This window comes from Vombatus ursinus, unplaced genomic scaffold (genome assembly GCF_900497805.2).
Source record: "Vombatus ursinus unplaced genomic scaffold, bare-nosed wombat genome assembly UNPS02014831.1, whole genome shotgun sequence".
Classification (NCBI taxonomy): Eukaryota; Metazoa; Chordata; class Mammalia; order Diprotodontia; family Vombatidae; genus Vombatus; species Vombatus ursinus.
This window is the reverse complement of record NW_020954609.1, coordinates 785,991-800,359: the sequence shown is the minus strand read 5'-3', so window position 1 is coordinate 800,359 and position 14,369 is coordinate 785,991. Positions and strand designations below refer to the sequence as shown.

The 14,369-nt window shown below is 54.0% G+C and overlaps 1 protein-coding gene across 4 annotated transcripts in view; it reads right to left on the bottom strand.

Annotated features, from left to right (window-relative positions):
- Positions 1–205: 205 nt before the first annotated feature.
- The window catches only part of PLXNA3 (plexin A3), a 41,920-nt gene continuing 27,756 nt past the window's right edge, over positions 206–14,369 (bottom strand). For 3 of the 4 annotated variants that reach the window (XM_027838936.1, XM_027838935.1, XM_027838938.1), the window contains 20 exons: positions 14,191–14,336; positions 13,744–13,864; positions 13,043–13,179; positions 12,130–12,300; positions 11,790–11,883; positions 11,461–11,700; positions 11,178–11,321; positions 10,829–11,063; positions 10,489–10,631; positions 10,016–10,272; positions 9,626–9,692; positions 9,215–9,361; positions 8,857–9,016; positions 8,135–8,238; positions 7,681–7,777; positions 6,810–7,000; positions 5,816–5,985; positions 4,411–4,623; positions 3,558–3,708; positions 206–1,837 (listed from right to left, as the gene is read on the bottom strand). In XM_027838936.1, the coding sequence (XP_027694737.1) occupies positions 1,742–1,837; positions 3,558–3,708; positions 4,411–4,623; positions 5,816–5,985; positions 6,810–7,000; positions 7,681–7,777; positions 8,135–8,238; positions 8,857–9,016; positions 9,215–9,361; positions 9,626–9,692; positions 10,016–10,272; positions 10,489–10,631; positions 10,829–11,063; positions 11,178–11,321; positions 11,461–11,700; positions 11,790–11,883; positions 12,130–12,300; positions 13,043–13,179; positions 13,744–13,864; positions 14,191–14,336 (3,084 nt within the window). In that variant the 3' untranslated portion in view covers positions 206–1,741. The remainder of the gene's footprint in view (positions 1,838–3,557; positions 3,709–4,410; positions 4,624–5,815; positions 5,986–6,809; positions 7,001–7,680; positions 7,778–8,134; positions 8,239–8,856; positions 9,017–9,214; positions 9,362–9,625; positions 9,693–10,015; positions 10,273–10,488; positions 10,632–10,828; positions 11,064–11,177; positions 11,322–11,460; positions 11,701–11,789; positions 11,884–12,129; positions 12,301–13,042; positions 13,180–13,743; positions 13,865–14,190; positions 14,337–14,369) is intronic. The other variant, XM_027838937.1, reaches the window with a different exon arrangement.

Here is a 14,369-nt window from a genome sequence, read left to right as displayed (position 1 = left end):
AATCCTGGCCTAGCTTATTTGTACCTGGTTTCAGTGGGCCTGTGTCCCCGAGAGGCCCCTGAACATCTTGCTGTAATCCAGGGTCCTCCTTTCTCGCTTGTCCTTCAGGGTCTTATACTAACCCCCAATGCTGCACCCACAGGTTCCCAGAGGGCATGGATGAAAGGGGCAAAACGCCCCCTAAATTAGCAGGGCTAAAAGCCACTTCTTTTCCAGGCATTTTAATTAGCAAAAGAAAATAATTACAAAATGAAAAAAATAAAAAGCTCATGCGGCCAGGAATGGGGGAGGAAGAATGAGAAGAGAGACAAAGGACGATCAGACTGTGGGGTACAGACACTTATTTACAGGGCAGGCCAGTTGCTTGGCTTTGTACAGAAAAGGTCTACACTTTGGGGCAGTGTATAGAATAAATTAAGGAATAAGGCACGGCCTCTATAAGATGACAACCCTCTCTCCCAGCCCAGGTGTCCATGCCTCTCTTTCCCCGGCCAGGGATGTGAGTGTGCAGGGATGTCTAGATATACCACGGTGTGGCTGCATTGGCAGGCTTAGGAAGGCAGGTGAAAGGCACTGCCACTGTGAGGGAAAGGTGGCACTGACCCTGGGCTCAGAGAAGTGGGGGCAGGGATCACTGGATTGGGAGGTGGCACCAGGTAAACCCTTGTTATTGCTTTGCTGGGTGCAGAGAGGAGGATGGCTGCCTGGCACTGACTGAGATGTGGAGGACGGGCTTGTTGAACTATGCTGGCAAAGCTGGGAGGGCCCTTAAAGACCGTCTACTAAATCCCTTGATTTTAAAGATGAGGAAACTGAGGCCCTGAGGGAAAGGACTAGGTCCAAGGTCTTCCCACTCCCATTCCAGGGCTCCTTCCACTGCACCCCAGGTGGAAGGGGAAAGCTCAAAGTCAGGGCTCTTGCTACCACCTTCCAGACTGGTAAGAGGCTATGAAAGCTGCTAGCCCCATGACCACCATACATGTGCACACACATATACAAACAGGAGCTCCTGAGGTGACAGTCCCAGGAACAAAGCAAGAGGGGCCAGGAGGGCCTGAGAACAGGTCTAGGGAAAGGGAAGGAATGGGGGCCATGGCCCCTGGCTGGGCATCTCCACAGGGCACAGCACTAGCCACCCTCAGGCAGGAAGAATATTTACAGGGATGGGTGGGGGGGTGTTAAAATTAAATAAATAGGCCAAGTCAGGGCTTTGGGGAGGGGGGGAGTTATAAATACAAGCTGAGGATAGGTTCTGTTGAACACCTGGGATAGCACACACAAAGGGGGTAGGGCAGAGATCAGAGCTTAGAGGGAGGTGGGAGAACTGGGGGTCCATCTCTGGGGGTATTGCTGCTGTTGGCTGTGGGGGACCTGACTGAATAGTGTTGGCCCCTCACCCCCCAAAAAAGAAAGGCACTAAGTAAAGACCCTCCCCTCCATGAGGCCAGAGTTAGAACACTGCCCCCCCTTTTGGTTTCGACGGGGGTGTGTGCAGGTCTACCCAGATGTGCCCAGCCTGTCTCCCCCTTCTACCTCTGTTGGGGAATGAGGGGAGGCCTGTCCATCTGTAGTCTCCCCTGGTGGTAAGTAGAGATAAAGGCCCCCCCCCCACCGCCGGGGGAGGCAGAGAAGGGCAATGAGCTGTGTCTGTGGGGAGCTGAGAAGGGGATGGGCTGTGGGGGGGAGAAGCAGAGAGAAGGGAGGGTGGGTTGCTGGGTTCCCCTCCCCAGCCTCTCAGCCCTCAGCTGTTGCTGGACACCAGGCTGATGACCTGCTCCAACTTGAGGCGCAGCTTCTGCTTTCGGCAGCCAACATCTCGGTCCAGGGCAGTGAGGATCTGTGGGCCAGACAAGGCCGAGTGAGGGAAGGCCTGGAAGTAGGCCCAAGCAGTTGCCTTTCTCAAGCAACCCTTCCTTCTTTTCCTCTCCAGGGGCTTTCATAGCTCTACAACCTTCCCCACTGCCCTTGCTCAAATGAGGCCCCTGCTTCTCTAAGGCCCACTTACTTGAGGCCGGGCCCTCCCACTCACTGGAACTGTCTGCTCTTTGCCCGGTAGAGGGGGCCTTCTGATACAAAGCAGTGGCCCCTTCCTTCTCAGTCACTGGCTTCTTTGGGGTGCCTATGTCACTATTTCCCTCCCCAGCTGCCCTGGGCATGCTCTGCTTTGCTCTCCTCTCCCTCCACTCTCTCCCTGTGAAGGAGTTCACTCCTGTGGCACATGAAGTGCTTTTTATGCATTTTATGCACTCATGTCTGTGTTCTGGGTGAACTGGTGTGGAAGTGCCTGGAGCACAGGAACTAATTCACTATTGACCTTGTCCCCAGCACCTGGCACAGCTAATATTATGATTATTATATAGTGCTTTAGTGTTTGCAACATGCTATAATTAAAAAAATTATGCCCTTATTAAGCATCCACTGCATGCCAGGTGTTGTGTTAAGTGTTTTTACAAGTATTATCTCATTTGATCCTGCCAACAACCCTGCAAGGTAGGTGCTATTATTTATTCCCATTTTACAGATGAGGCAACTGAGGCAGAGGTGAAGTGACTTGTCCAGGGTCACACAGCTAGTAAATGCTAGAGATCAGGTTTGAACTCGCATCTTCCTGACTCCAGGCCCAGTGCTCTATCCACTGCACCACCTACCCACCTGTCTCTTGCATTTGCCTGCCTCTTAGTAGGTGCTTGACCTCCAAACCTCCAGCTGTGAGATTCCAGTCCCCTCCCTTGTCCCACATTCTCACCTGCCTTCTGGAAATTTCCAAATAAACACACCCTCTTCCCCCAGCCTAACTACCCACTTCTGTGAAGACCATCTCTGTCCTTCGGGCCTGTCAGGCTGGGGCCAGATGGCTGCTGGGCCAAGGAGCATGATATACATTCAAGAAGGAGTATAAAGGCCACCCATGGGGAAGGCCACCTACCCATCCACCCTGGCAGTGTGAGACGAACTGGAGGGGGAGGGTGTGTTGGTGAGGCAAGGTAGGGAGGGCCTCCTCCAACTCTTTCAGGAGACCTTGTGGATGGTTATATCTCCCTTGTCCTGAGCCAGGCACAGCCACTGCTCTTCTGTGATATCATACACACCCCTCTGATAACAATACCCAAATGCAACCTTTCTCTTCACTGGTCCCCCACTGCACCCTTCACTCTGGCTATTTGCCAAGTCCTTCCAGTATCTGCACCTTTCCTTGCCATCCCTCTATCTGGAATGCTCTCCACCTGTCCTATCCCTTCAAGGCCCAGCTTAGAAACACACACACAAGCCTCCCTATCTATGCCAATCACAAGCCCCTTTGCTACATGCTTTGGTGCTCCCTGGGGCAGGGTCTGGGTTTCACTGATACTGGGCCACCACTTCAAGCCGCCCCATAACCCAGCTTAGGTCCAGCAGGTCCTAAATAAGCAGGTAACAATGAAGATGTGGACACTAGTGTTTCTGAAGAATCCTGAGAACACAGAGCTGGGGATGAAGGTCTGAAACCTCTTGCTCAAGGAGTAAAGGATGGGGGATGGGGGTTGGGAGGTGGGTAGGGGCAGTGAAGAGCGCCCCACCTCTTCCCGATATTTGTTGATGTAGAAGTAGAGCTCGCTGAGGGCACTGAGGGTGTTGAAGTCATTGGCGTGGAGGCGGGACTGTTCCACAAGGTAGGCATCCATATCTTGGTCGCTGATTGATGCCATCTTTGAGATATCTCGATAGTACCTGTTAGGGTGGAGGTCACGAAGGGAGGGAAAGGGGGATTCCTTGGGAGGTCCCGCCATCTCCCTTCCAAACTTCCAGAACAGGACAGGGAAGGCAGCAAGGATCTCACTTCCCATCTCTCCATCACTGGAGTCACCACCCCAGCTGTTCTCCCATACCACCCTTCTCTCCCCCCTCTGAGAGCCCCCTGTTACAGACAAGGATGCTCTCCAACCCCTCCCACCAGGACAATATCAGCCTCCATATACCTTTGCTCACACTGTTCTCTGTTCCAACCCTACCTGGATTTTGAGGCCCAGAACAGGCCTTGCTCCTCCCTCTCTATGGTCTCTGTGCCATTCATTTGGTGATTGGTAGATGCTGTTTTGTAATGTTAGGTACACATCTGATCTCAGCTGAACTAGAAATTCCCCAAGCGAGGCCAGGAACGCAAACAGTAGGTGCTCAATAAATGGGAATTGATTCCCTACCTATCCCATTCTTCCATCCCCTAGACCAGTTAGAGACAGGGGGCTGCCCCCTTTCCTGCTCTCCTTCCATAATGAGCTAAAGCAGCATTAACGCCTCCTTTCCTGGGCACCCACTGCCCATTCTGCTGCTGCCATTAATGGTTCTGGGGCGGGGGAAGCAGCTGGCATGCTACTCCTGCCCCTGGTACCCAACTCGTAGCCTCCATCAGGCCTGCTGGACAACAGTGCCCACCTCTCCACCCAGGTCTTGTAGTTGGGGATATCCTTGGCATAGAGGAGCTTGTTGGAGGGTGAATCCTTGCCTAGCCGGTGCTCAGAGGTGGAGCATGAGTCCATGAACGTCTGGGCCACCACCGACAGGCAGGCATCTGTGATACTGTTCTTGTGAATGTCGAACACAAACTGAGGGTTCTTGAGGACGTTCACCCAGAAGCGGAGGGGGAGGCTGTCGGGGAGTACCCAAGGACTCTAGTGAGGGCAGAGTCTACCCGGCTGGCCCTCCCAATCCTCCCACCACATACCTCTCCCCCACTTCACCCCCCCCCCAGCATTATGGTTTCCCCAGCTGGCTCTCCCGGTTCACATCTTCCTGACTCACCTCTTCATGCTGGGTCCCCTACTAAAGCTTTAGTGCAGATGCTAGGCCAAAGAAGGTATCCCCACGCCTCTCAGCTCTTTTTTGGGGGGGAGGGGGATTAGGTGGTACAGTTCTTTCAAGTATAGGAGGAGGGCAGGGGGATTCAAATAAATACACTCTTTTCCTGAGCTCTGCCCTCTTCAGGATTTGAGGAACTATGCAGCTGATTTCAAAATGTGCCTTAAAGCCCTTCCTTCAGCTCTGGACAAGTCAGCCTTTTCTCTAGCCCTCACACAAATGCTAGGTTCATTTCCTGCCTCCAAGCCTTTGCCTGTACCACACCCCCTCCCTCTTCATCTCCTCTGAAAAACCTTCAGGGGTAAGTCATGGTATGCTACTAAGAACTGCCAAGTCCATGAATAAAGTTGATTTCATTACAGGTGCCCCTGGTTTTAAGCAAACCCAGTATATGAACACTGGGATTTCTTTAAACAGAAGAGGAGGATGTAGTCTCTGGAAGGCATTCCTGCTAGGCTCAGCCATGTGGCTAATGATCCACAGCAGCTCCTCACCTTATGCCAAGCACTTCAGACACTCAGAGAACTCCAACTTACACATGGCCCTTCCAGGGACACCCTCACTGGGCATAGTGGGGCACACCTGGGAGAGGCAAGGTGGTATGCAGAGCTGGAACAAGGCAGCAGGCTGCCCTAAGGTCCTTGAGCATTAGTAACCCCAGGAGGCTCTGCCATCTCCTGGAAGAGTAGTACCAACTGGCAGGCAAAAACTGTTCATTTATAAAAAGAATCCCAGGGCAGCTAGGTGGCACAGTGGATAGAGCACTGGCCCTGGAGTCAGGAGGACCTGAGTTCAAATCCGGCCTCAGAAACATAACACTCACTAGTTGTGTGACTCTGGGCAAGTCACTTAACCCCAACTGCCTTACCAACCAAAAAAAAAAAAAAAAAAGAATCCTGTGTTGAGCCTGACTCATGTCTGTCCCCTCTCTCAACCACCCCCAGGTAGAACTGGAGGCTAGGCCAGCAGGACAGGCAGATACCAATTGCTTTTCCAGGTGTGTCGCACATCAGGGTCAGCAATCTGCTGCCGGTCCGCCTGCTCATCCAGGAAGTCGAACATGTACTTGATGGCAAGTGGCAGGGCCGAGCCCCGGTGGGCAGTGCTGAACACTGTCTCAAAGAGGTCATCTACAAACTTCTGCAGGGTACCCTGGGGAGAAGAACACAGGGTATGTGTCCACAAAGGTGAAAGTACAGGAGGCCCCCAGAGGGCAGAGGCCACGGCGAAGAGCCGGAAGGCACCTTGAGTTTATCTCATCCAAAGCCCTTCTTTTCTACAGGAGGAAACAAAGGCCCAGATAGGGGAAAGGGTTTTGTCCAGGGCCAGAGAGTGAATGGCAATGCTCAAACCGAAGCCAGGGATCCTGGCCACTGTTGCCATTCCACTATCGCTATTTTTGTCCAGTATTATTGAAAAGGGAGCCCCGAACACCAACATTGCCAAGTGATGTGCCCACAGACATCCAGAGGCACTACTGAGTCACAGATGCGCGGGAAGCAGGGCTTTGGATGAAATAACCAGTGAGAAAATCAAATCTGTGCTGAGAATAACCTGCCAGAGTCCTTTAGAATGTTGCTCTTCTGCCCTAAATTCCCTCTGATAGACATGAATGTACTATTTCTGATGCCTATCCAACTCCTCCTCTGGGGAGGCAGATGACCCTAGCCTTTGGAAGGCTCTTTTGGGAGCAACAGCTTTGATGGTTTGACTAGGGGGATGGCTTCAGTCTCAGGCCTGGGGTCAGAATGGACTGCTCTGTCCAAAGAAAGAAAAGATCAGTACCAGCTGTTATGGCAGCTGAGGAAACTGAGGCCACCAATGAGTACCACTGGCAGGAGGGAGTGAAGGAATCTGAAACTGATGAAATCCCAACCTGTGGAATGAGTGCAACCCTAGGTGGACCCCAGCACAGCTGTGGCTTAACTCTTAACCCTGCCTGGTGCCCACCCTACCTCCAGGCAGTGGGGACTGACCTTGGTTGCCAGCAGCCGAGTCAGGTAGATCTCAGATACCATCTTGCTGCCCCGGTCACCCTCCCTATGATCAGCGTGGTCATGGTTTTTGACCAGGTGCCACAGCTTTGTGCCCGTCTCCTGGTCAGGTGTGATCATGGGTGCCCGAGAGCGGAGACTGTCTGGACTACTGGAGGTGCGGAGCAGGCTTTCTGTAGGAGAGTGAGGGAGGAGGGAGGGGCACCAGCATGAGGTGGCAGTGAGTATGTGAGAGTGGCCCCAGTGCCATCTCTTCCCAGGAAAACATGTTTGTGCTGATAGAGACATCTTTGGGTTTGATATCACCTTCCTCTCCAAATCTAGGATGCCCCCAAAATCTTAAGTCTGTTTTTAGCTATTAAAGCTTTTGGGATATGCCATATACTTTCTTTCTCTTAAGAAGAAAAAAGCAAAACCAACCCATTACCTATGTCTGAAAATACATGTGGCCAGGCCACAGTCCCCTCCAGCAGCAAGGCCTTTATCTTAGAAAGGGAGGGAAACAGGCACAGAGTTCTTTCTCCAACACCAGGCCAGCTATGAATGCCAGCTCCAGGCCCAAATGGAGCTGGCCTTCCCTGAGTAGAGATGCCAGGCCCCAGGGATCTCTTCCTGCTCTGGGCTTCCTGACCCCTCTGAGTGACAACTTTGCAGATATATACCCCTGCACAATCACTCTCTCTCTCTGTTTCTCTCTGTCTGTCTCTCCCTCTCCCTCCCATCTTCCCTCTTCACGTGACTGAGGCCTCAGCAGCCAAAGGCCAGCTCTGACACTTGACAGCTGGACGGGGAGAGGAACATCTGACAGAGAGGCCAGGTACAGTGAAGGCCTCCACTGGTGGCCCCTGCTCACCATAGCGGCTGAGGGAACGGGTGAAGGTGAAGGAGTTAGCGATGTTGTAGGCAGACACTTGCTTGGGCACCAGTGCAACTGAAGAGCCATCTGTCACCTGGGAAAGGAGCGAGCACAGGAGGATCACAGACCTAGAGATGGGAGGGCCCCTGGAGGTCACCTAGTTCAACCCCCTCCTTTTACACAAGAGGAAACTGAGGCCCAGGGAAGGGAAGTGACTTGCCCAAGGTCACATACAAGTAGTAAGGGGCAGAAGTAGGATCTGAACCCATATCCTCTGACCCTTGAACTCTTTCCCCTGTAGCATAGGGAAGAGGAAGCTGGGGTCATAAAGGTGGTGGGGGGGCAGGCTTCTGAAGGGAGACAGGACAGAGGAAATAAAAGGGGAGGAGGGTAAAGGGATGTGCCAAGGCTCACAGGAACACGAGGACAAGCAGTAAGAAGCTATCCTCACCTGGTAATGTGCCAAGGAGTTGAGTCTTTTCCAGTCGCACTCAATCTTGGTGGTAACATCCTCATCCTGCAGAATGATCCGGGTCACCCGACCCTGACGCCATTCTAGAGGGATGAGGGACATAGCTGAATGGAGGATGGGGAGAGCTTGGTCCATGATCCTGGGACACACCTGAGCCCCTCCCAAGCCTGAGGAAGGAAGCCCAGCATCCCAAACCTGAAGGGCCGTCAGAGAGATCAGCAAGGCACAAACACGTTTGATAGATGAGGAAACTAAGGCCACAAAGGGAGAGTGACCTGCCCAAGGTCACACAACAGAATGGTTAAGAATTATTATAATAGCTAACATTAGTATAGTGCTTATTATATGCTAGGCACTGTGCTAAGCACTTCACAAATATTTTCTTATTGGTCAAGATCAGAGCACAACCCTGGAAGGTAGGTGCTCTTATGATCCCCATTTTATAGAGAAGGAAACTGAGGCAGACAGAGGCTAAATGACTTGCCCAGGGTCACACAGCTATTAAGTGTCTGAGGTCACATTTGAACTCAGATCTTCCCAAGTCTAGGCCTAGCGCTCTCTCCACTCTGGTGCCCCCTAGCTGGCCAAGAGGATCTGCTGACTTTCAGTTCAGGGCTCTCTGTATGTGCTTGTGTGCCTGACTGGGGGGGCCAGGAGGATGACAGCCAAGGAGAGCTGGCTCTGGCTTTGCCAGAAGCTACCTAAGTCCATGTCATCCGCCTTGGGGCGCTGGGAGTAAGGAATGCCCTTGTACACGGTGTCCAGCAGCTTGTCCTTGGCCTGAGTGATGGTGTCACAGTTGAGGACTTTCACAGGGACCTCTACGTTGCCGTCACTCTCAGGACAGACACAGTGCAGGGTCTGGGAAGGAAGGAGGAAGGTGGCAGGAGTGGGCTCAGCTTTCCTTCTCTACCTTTAGCAAGTGGCCCATGACGGTGCCTTTCCTTCTATTGCCCCTTCCTCTCCCACCCCCATACCCTCATACCCCAAAGGGCTCCCTTAGCAGACATGAGGTCTGTGCCTCTCCCCTTCCAAGCGGTCAACAGTCTTAGCCCTCACCAGCATCTTGTAGTCAATCTGCTGGCGGATGAGTTTGTCCTCACTCAGGGAATAGCGGGCTTCCCCTGTGATGGCATCGATGGGCCCCTTCTCCATCTGCTGCTTGATGGCGCAGAAGAGCATGAAGAGGGGTTCCCCTGCACACTCCTGGTCCAGGGAGAGGCTCAGTGAGCACCATAGCAGAGAGCACAAGGCCTAACTTCCTAGGAACTTCTTGGACTCTTGTGTAAAGGCTCCCACCAGAGCCAGGGGGCCCCCACCCTGCTCAAAACCTGGAGAGGGGAGGGAGCAGGAGCCCATCTAAGCAGCACTGCTAAAGAAAGGCCCAGGCTGGCTGGGAACCTCCCAGGACAGGGCAACGCCAGAATCTCCCTTCCCTCAGCCCGCCTGGGCCTTCAGAGGTTTGATTACCTTGAGGAAGCGGTGCAGCAGGAATGTGAACCAGTTGGTCAGCATCTTTTCTGCCACTGATTCTGTCCTAGGAGATTCCATGAGGCAAAGGGAAATGAGGAGAGTTCATTTGTGGGCACACAGAGAGAGAGAGTCAGAGACAAGGGCCCCCAGAGACTCTACCCGCCAACACAAAATACACAAGAGATAAGCTAGAGATGCCAAGATGGCCAGAGACTCCCAGACAAAGGTGGAGGAATCCATCCAGACAGTGATCTACAGACTCAGAGGAGGAGAGGGAAGAGAACTGCCCCCATCCCCGAGATGGGAGGCATTGAACCACAGGGTCACTGAGGCCCTGAGTGACAGGTAACAGGGATGAGGAAGGGGGGGAGGGCGGCAGGCACCTACCTCCGCAGCAGCAACTTGGGGTGGTTCTTGCTCTCCAGGTTCTTCTCGATGAGGTCAGCAAGCAGCTGCTTGAGGAGGCCAGTGGCATAGTCCATTCGGCCCTGCAGTGCCACCATGGTGAGGGAGGCCACGTTGCCTCGGTCGCGCATTGAGAAGCTCCTCTGGGCCTCCAGGGTGTGGATGAAGGTCAGCACAAAGGCACGACTGTGCAGCAGCTGCCCAAACAGGTGTAGTGCCTTCTCCATGTTGGGAGGGGTCTGAGGAAAATGGCAGGGGAACAGAATGGGAGTGGAAGGCAGGCAGGATTAGACTGGGGAGGGGGACAGAAGGGGACCAATGGGCAGGATTGGAATGGGGGGGGACAGAAGGGGACCAATGGGCAGGAGTGGGGGGGGGGGGGGGGCAGAAGGGGACCAATGGATAGGATGGGGGCACAGGCAGGATCTCAGTGCTTTGCCCCAGGGATGACTCACATCCAATTCTTTGAGCACAGGGTGCTCTTCAATTCCAGGGAACAACACTCGCATGGCATAGGTTTTATAATCCAGGAAGGGGATCTTGACCCCATCCATATTATTGGTCAGTTCATTGATATCTGTCTGAAGCTCAGCAAAAGCTAGGGGGAAAAGAAGACAGAAATGCAAAAGGGCCAAAACAGACCCAAGCAAGGAGGAGAAGATGGGGCAAGACAAAGGATGGGGCTTGGCTAGAGGACTCCCCCAGTAGATGCCAATCTCTTCAGCCTCATCTCCCACAGCACTACCCCTCACTCCACACACAGAAGTGCTCTTGGCCCAGCCCTAGATTTGATACCTTCCTTGCACTCCAGGGCCACACGAGACTCCAGGTTGTCCATCTGTAACTGCAGCCGCTTGAGGGTACGGTCAGCGTCTTGGGTCTTGCGTTTGTAGGCAATGAGGACAGCCCCGATGGCAAGAAGCAGCAGCCCACCACCTGCTCCCAGGCCAGCCATGGCTGGCAGGGTCAGCGCCCGTTCCGCATAGATGTGCAGTGTCCCTGGCCAGAACTCCAGGCCCCCCACCAGGATCTGCCAGAGAAAAGCAAGGCACGTGGGACCTAGCTGGACTCCATGGCCCTTCCTTCATGCCTGATAAAGATCTGGCTTCTTCTACCCACCCTACCCCCTGCTCCATGCCCGCACCATGACAGGCTGTTTGCCGGTCTGGGTCGGTGAGTCACAGAGAAGCTGAGTGTCAGAGACAGTGAGTGCACACGGCTGGCCCCCAATCAGCACAGTGTAGTTGAGCCGGGAGCTGCCTGATGCCACTGGAATGAGGTTCTTTCCCTACAGACAGGAAGCAGAGACAAAGACAGGCCACAGTCACACTTGGGTGCCCCAAGTGGCCCATGCCAGCCCAGTGCCCTGGCAAGCACCCTCCCTGGCTCTTGTCATGCCTTCCGAGGGCCTGCCGTTCCCCCAACACCTTGAGAATGATATGGGAGCCCGGCTTGATGTCCAAGATGCCAGTGGGGCCGAGGGGCTCAAAGCTGGGGTTGGGGTAATAGGTGAAGGCTGAGCGGTCCAGGGTCCGAGTAGCCTGCACATGATCCATTAGGAAGCCAAACTCATCTGGATGCTCTCCTTCAGAAGGTGGGTGAGAATGCCCATAGAAGATGCCAGGGGCCTTGCAGAGCATGACAGTGTCATTGAGCACTCGGCAGGTCTGAGGGGGAGGGAGAAGGAGAAGGTGAGTGGGGAGGGGGAAGGAGAGGAAAAAGGGGGTTTGGGGAGAGGGAGGCATGTTCAACTTACATTGATTGTCTCAATGCCACGGTACTTGGCTCGAACTCGGGGCTCCTGGACTGTCAGCAGATGCGTTCCCGTTACAGTGATGGTCGTACTGCCACTGTAGCGGGTAGGAAGGGAAGGAAGAGAGCTGAGGCGCCCCACACAGCCTGCTTAGGCCAACCCAGGCCAACCCCTCACCACGGCACAGCATGAGACTCAGCCAGGAGGCCCAGAGGGCGCAGGAAGCCTTGGTCTCCCTGCACCAGCTCCCACAGGCAGTACGCAGCAGAAGCAGGACTCCAAGCTGACCCTCTGGAGTGGCCCATTCGGCCTTGCCTGGTTGGAGAAGAAAAAAGATGCTCACTTAAAGATGCTCCAGGCTGGCTCCAGGAGGGTAATAGTGGGATCCTGAGTGTAAGTGTAGAGCACGGCTGGGTTGGAGATGTTAGCATGGTCGATGCGGACAGTGATGGCAGCTTCGCCAGGGCCCAAGCCTGAGCTGGGGGAGATGCACAGGATTTCCTTGGCACTTCTCCTAGGGGGAGATGGATCAGATCAGGGTGAGGGGGACCCGGGCCCCAGCTACCATACGATGCTTTCCCAAACAATCCCTTTGCCCTATGTTGGGCTCCTTAACTTCTGGAGATTCCTCCATCTATACATCCAGCCTCAGTCTCTCTCCTGATAACGGTCCCACATCACCTACTGCACATTCTACCGGAATAACTTCTCAACTCAACATGTTTCAAACTGAACTCATTCTCTTTCCTCTATGACCTCTCTTCTTCCCAGCTTCCCTATCAATGCCTAGGGCACCACCACCATCCTCCCAGGCCATCCTGGACTGCTCCCTCTCCCCCTCCCTCACCCTCCCAGGCAAGGAGTTGCCAAATTTTCCTCTTTCCAGCCAGTTTGGCTCCCATAGTCATGTTCCTGTGGCTAGGCCCAGGCCAGCCCTCAGGCCTGACACGCATTCTTTCCTCATCCCCACCTCTTTAGAATTCCACAATTTCTTCCAGGTTCAGCTCAGGTACTCCTGCTATAGAAAGCCCTCCCTGATCCTACTCTTACACCCCCCAAACCCTCCGCTGCATTTACTGGTCTGTGCGCGTGTTGTTTTCCCCACTAAAGACTGCAAACTCCTCTAGGGCAGAAAGCATCTCTCATTTTTGTCAGTGCCTGGTGCTTAGCACATTGCCTGGCACTAAAGGCCTGCAGATTGAGTACTGCCCAGGAACAGCATCCTCCCCCTCTCCCTCCACCCCCCCCCCGCTCACCTCACAAACTGGCATTCTCTGTTCCTCACAGCCACAGCCACACTGCTGCCTGCATCCAAGTGGCTGCCAGAGATAGTGAGGTGTGTGCCCCCAGAAGCTGGCCCTTGGGTGGGGGTCACTTGGTCAAAAGTTGGGGTCTGCAGTGGAAGGAGAGGTCCTGAGAAAGAAAAGGATCTCCCCTTTTTAGCCAAGTCCACCCCAGAGCCCACCCCAGAAATCACTCCACAGGACCTTTGAAGAAGAGAAAGGAAGGGAGGGAGGGAAGGAGGGAGAAAAGGGGAAAGGAAAGATAGAAAGAAGGATGGAGAGAAGGATGGAGGAAGGGAGGAAGGAAGGGAGGATTTATTAGGTGCCTACTGTGCACCAGGCACCATGCTAAACACTTTACAAATATTATCTCATGTGCGCCTCCCAACCACTCTGAGAAGTTAGGTCCTATTATATTCCTCATTTGGGGAATGGGGAAACTGAGACAGACAGAGGTGAAGTCACTTGCCCAGGATCACAAAGCTAGTAAGTGTCTGAGGCTAGATCTTGACTCCAGGCCCAAGAGGTCTCTCCATGGTGCCACCTAGCTGCTTTTAAAGGGGAGAAGGCAGGGGCCAGGAAAGAAGGCTTCATTCTGGGGAAACCAAGGCAGGGAGGGAGAGTGGCTTGTATGGGTCCCAGGGAGATCTGAATCAACGGGCTCAAGGGCCTACCACGAAGGTGTATAGCTGCTCTGACTGGGTCCGGTAGTCAGCAGAGCAGTCGCCCACACACAGCTCCACAGGCCCTGGCAGAGGGCTGGGCACCAGAGACTCCTCCATCTCACACACTATCCTGGCAAGCAAGAAAGTGCAGTGAGTGAGTGGGTGCAAGCACTGAGGTTGCCAGGGCCTGGGAATGAGCAGGAGGAGAAGTTGGCCCTGGCCAAATGCTGCCAGCTCCCTACATTGCCTCAACTCGCCACCCTCTGCCTGCCTTTGCTGGGGGAGGAAGGGAGAGAGGTGAAGAAGAGAAAGAGGAGGGGCCAGGAAGCATGAGTACGCATGTGTCTGCGTGTCTGTGTACAGAAGAACAAACAGGTTGCTGTGCTGGGGGGCTTTCAGCTTGAGTGATGGGGGATGGGCCAGGGGGAACGGTCTGTGTGCCCATGGCTCACTTACCGCTCAGCACTAATATATGCAGCAGGGATGGAATTGCAGCGAACGCCTGCTACTCGCACACCAACTTCATGGTATGTCAGGCCTAGGTTCTCCCCCAACACAGTCACCTGCGTGCCCCCTTCCTTGGGGCCCTTCACAGGATAGATCTGTGGGAGATAGGGGCAAAGCAGGGTGTGTGC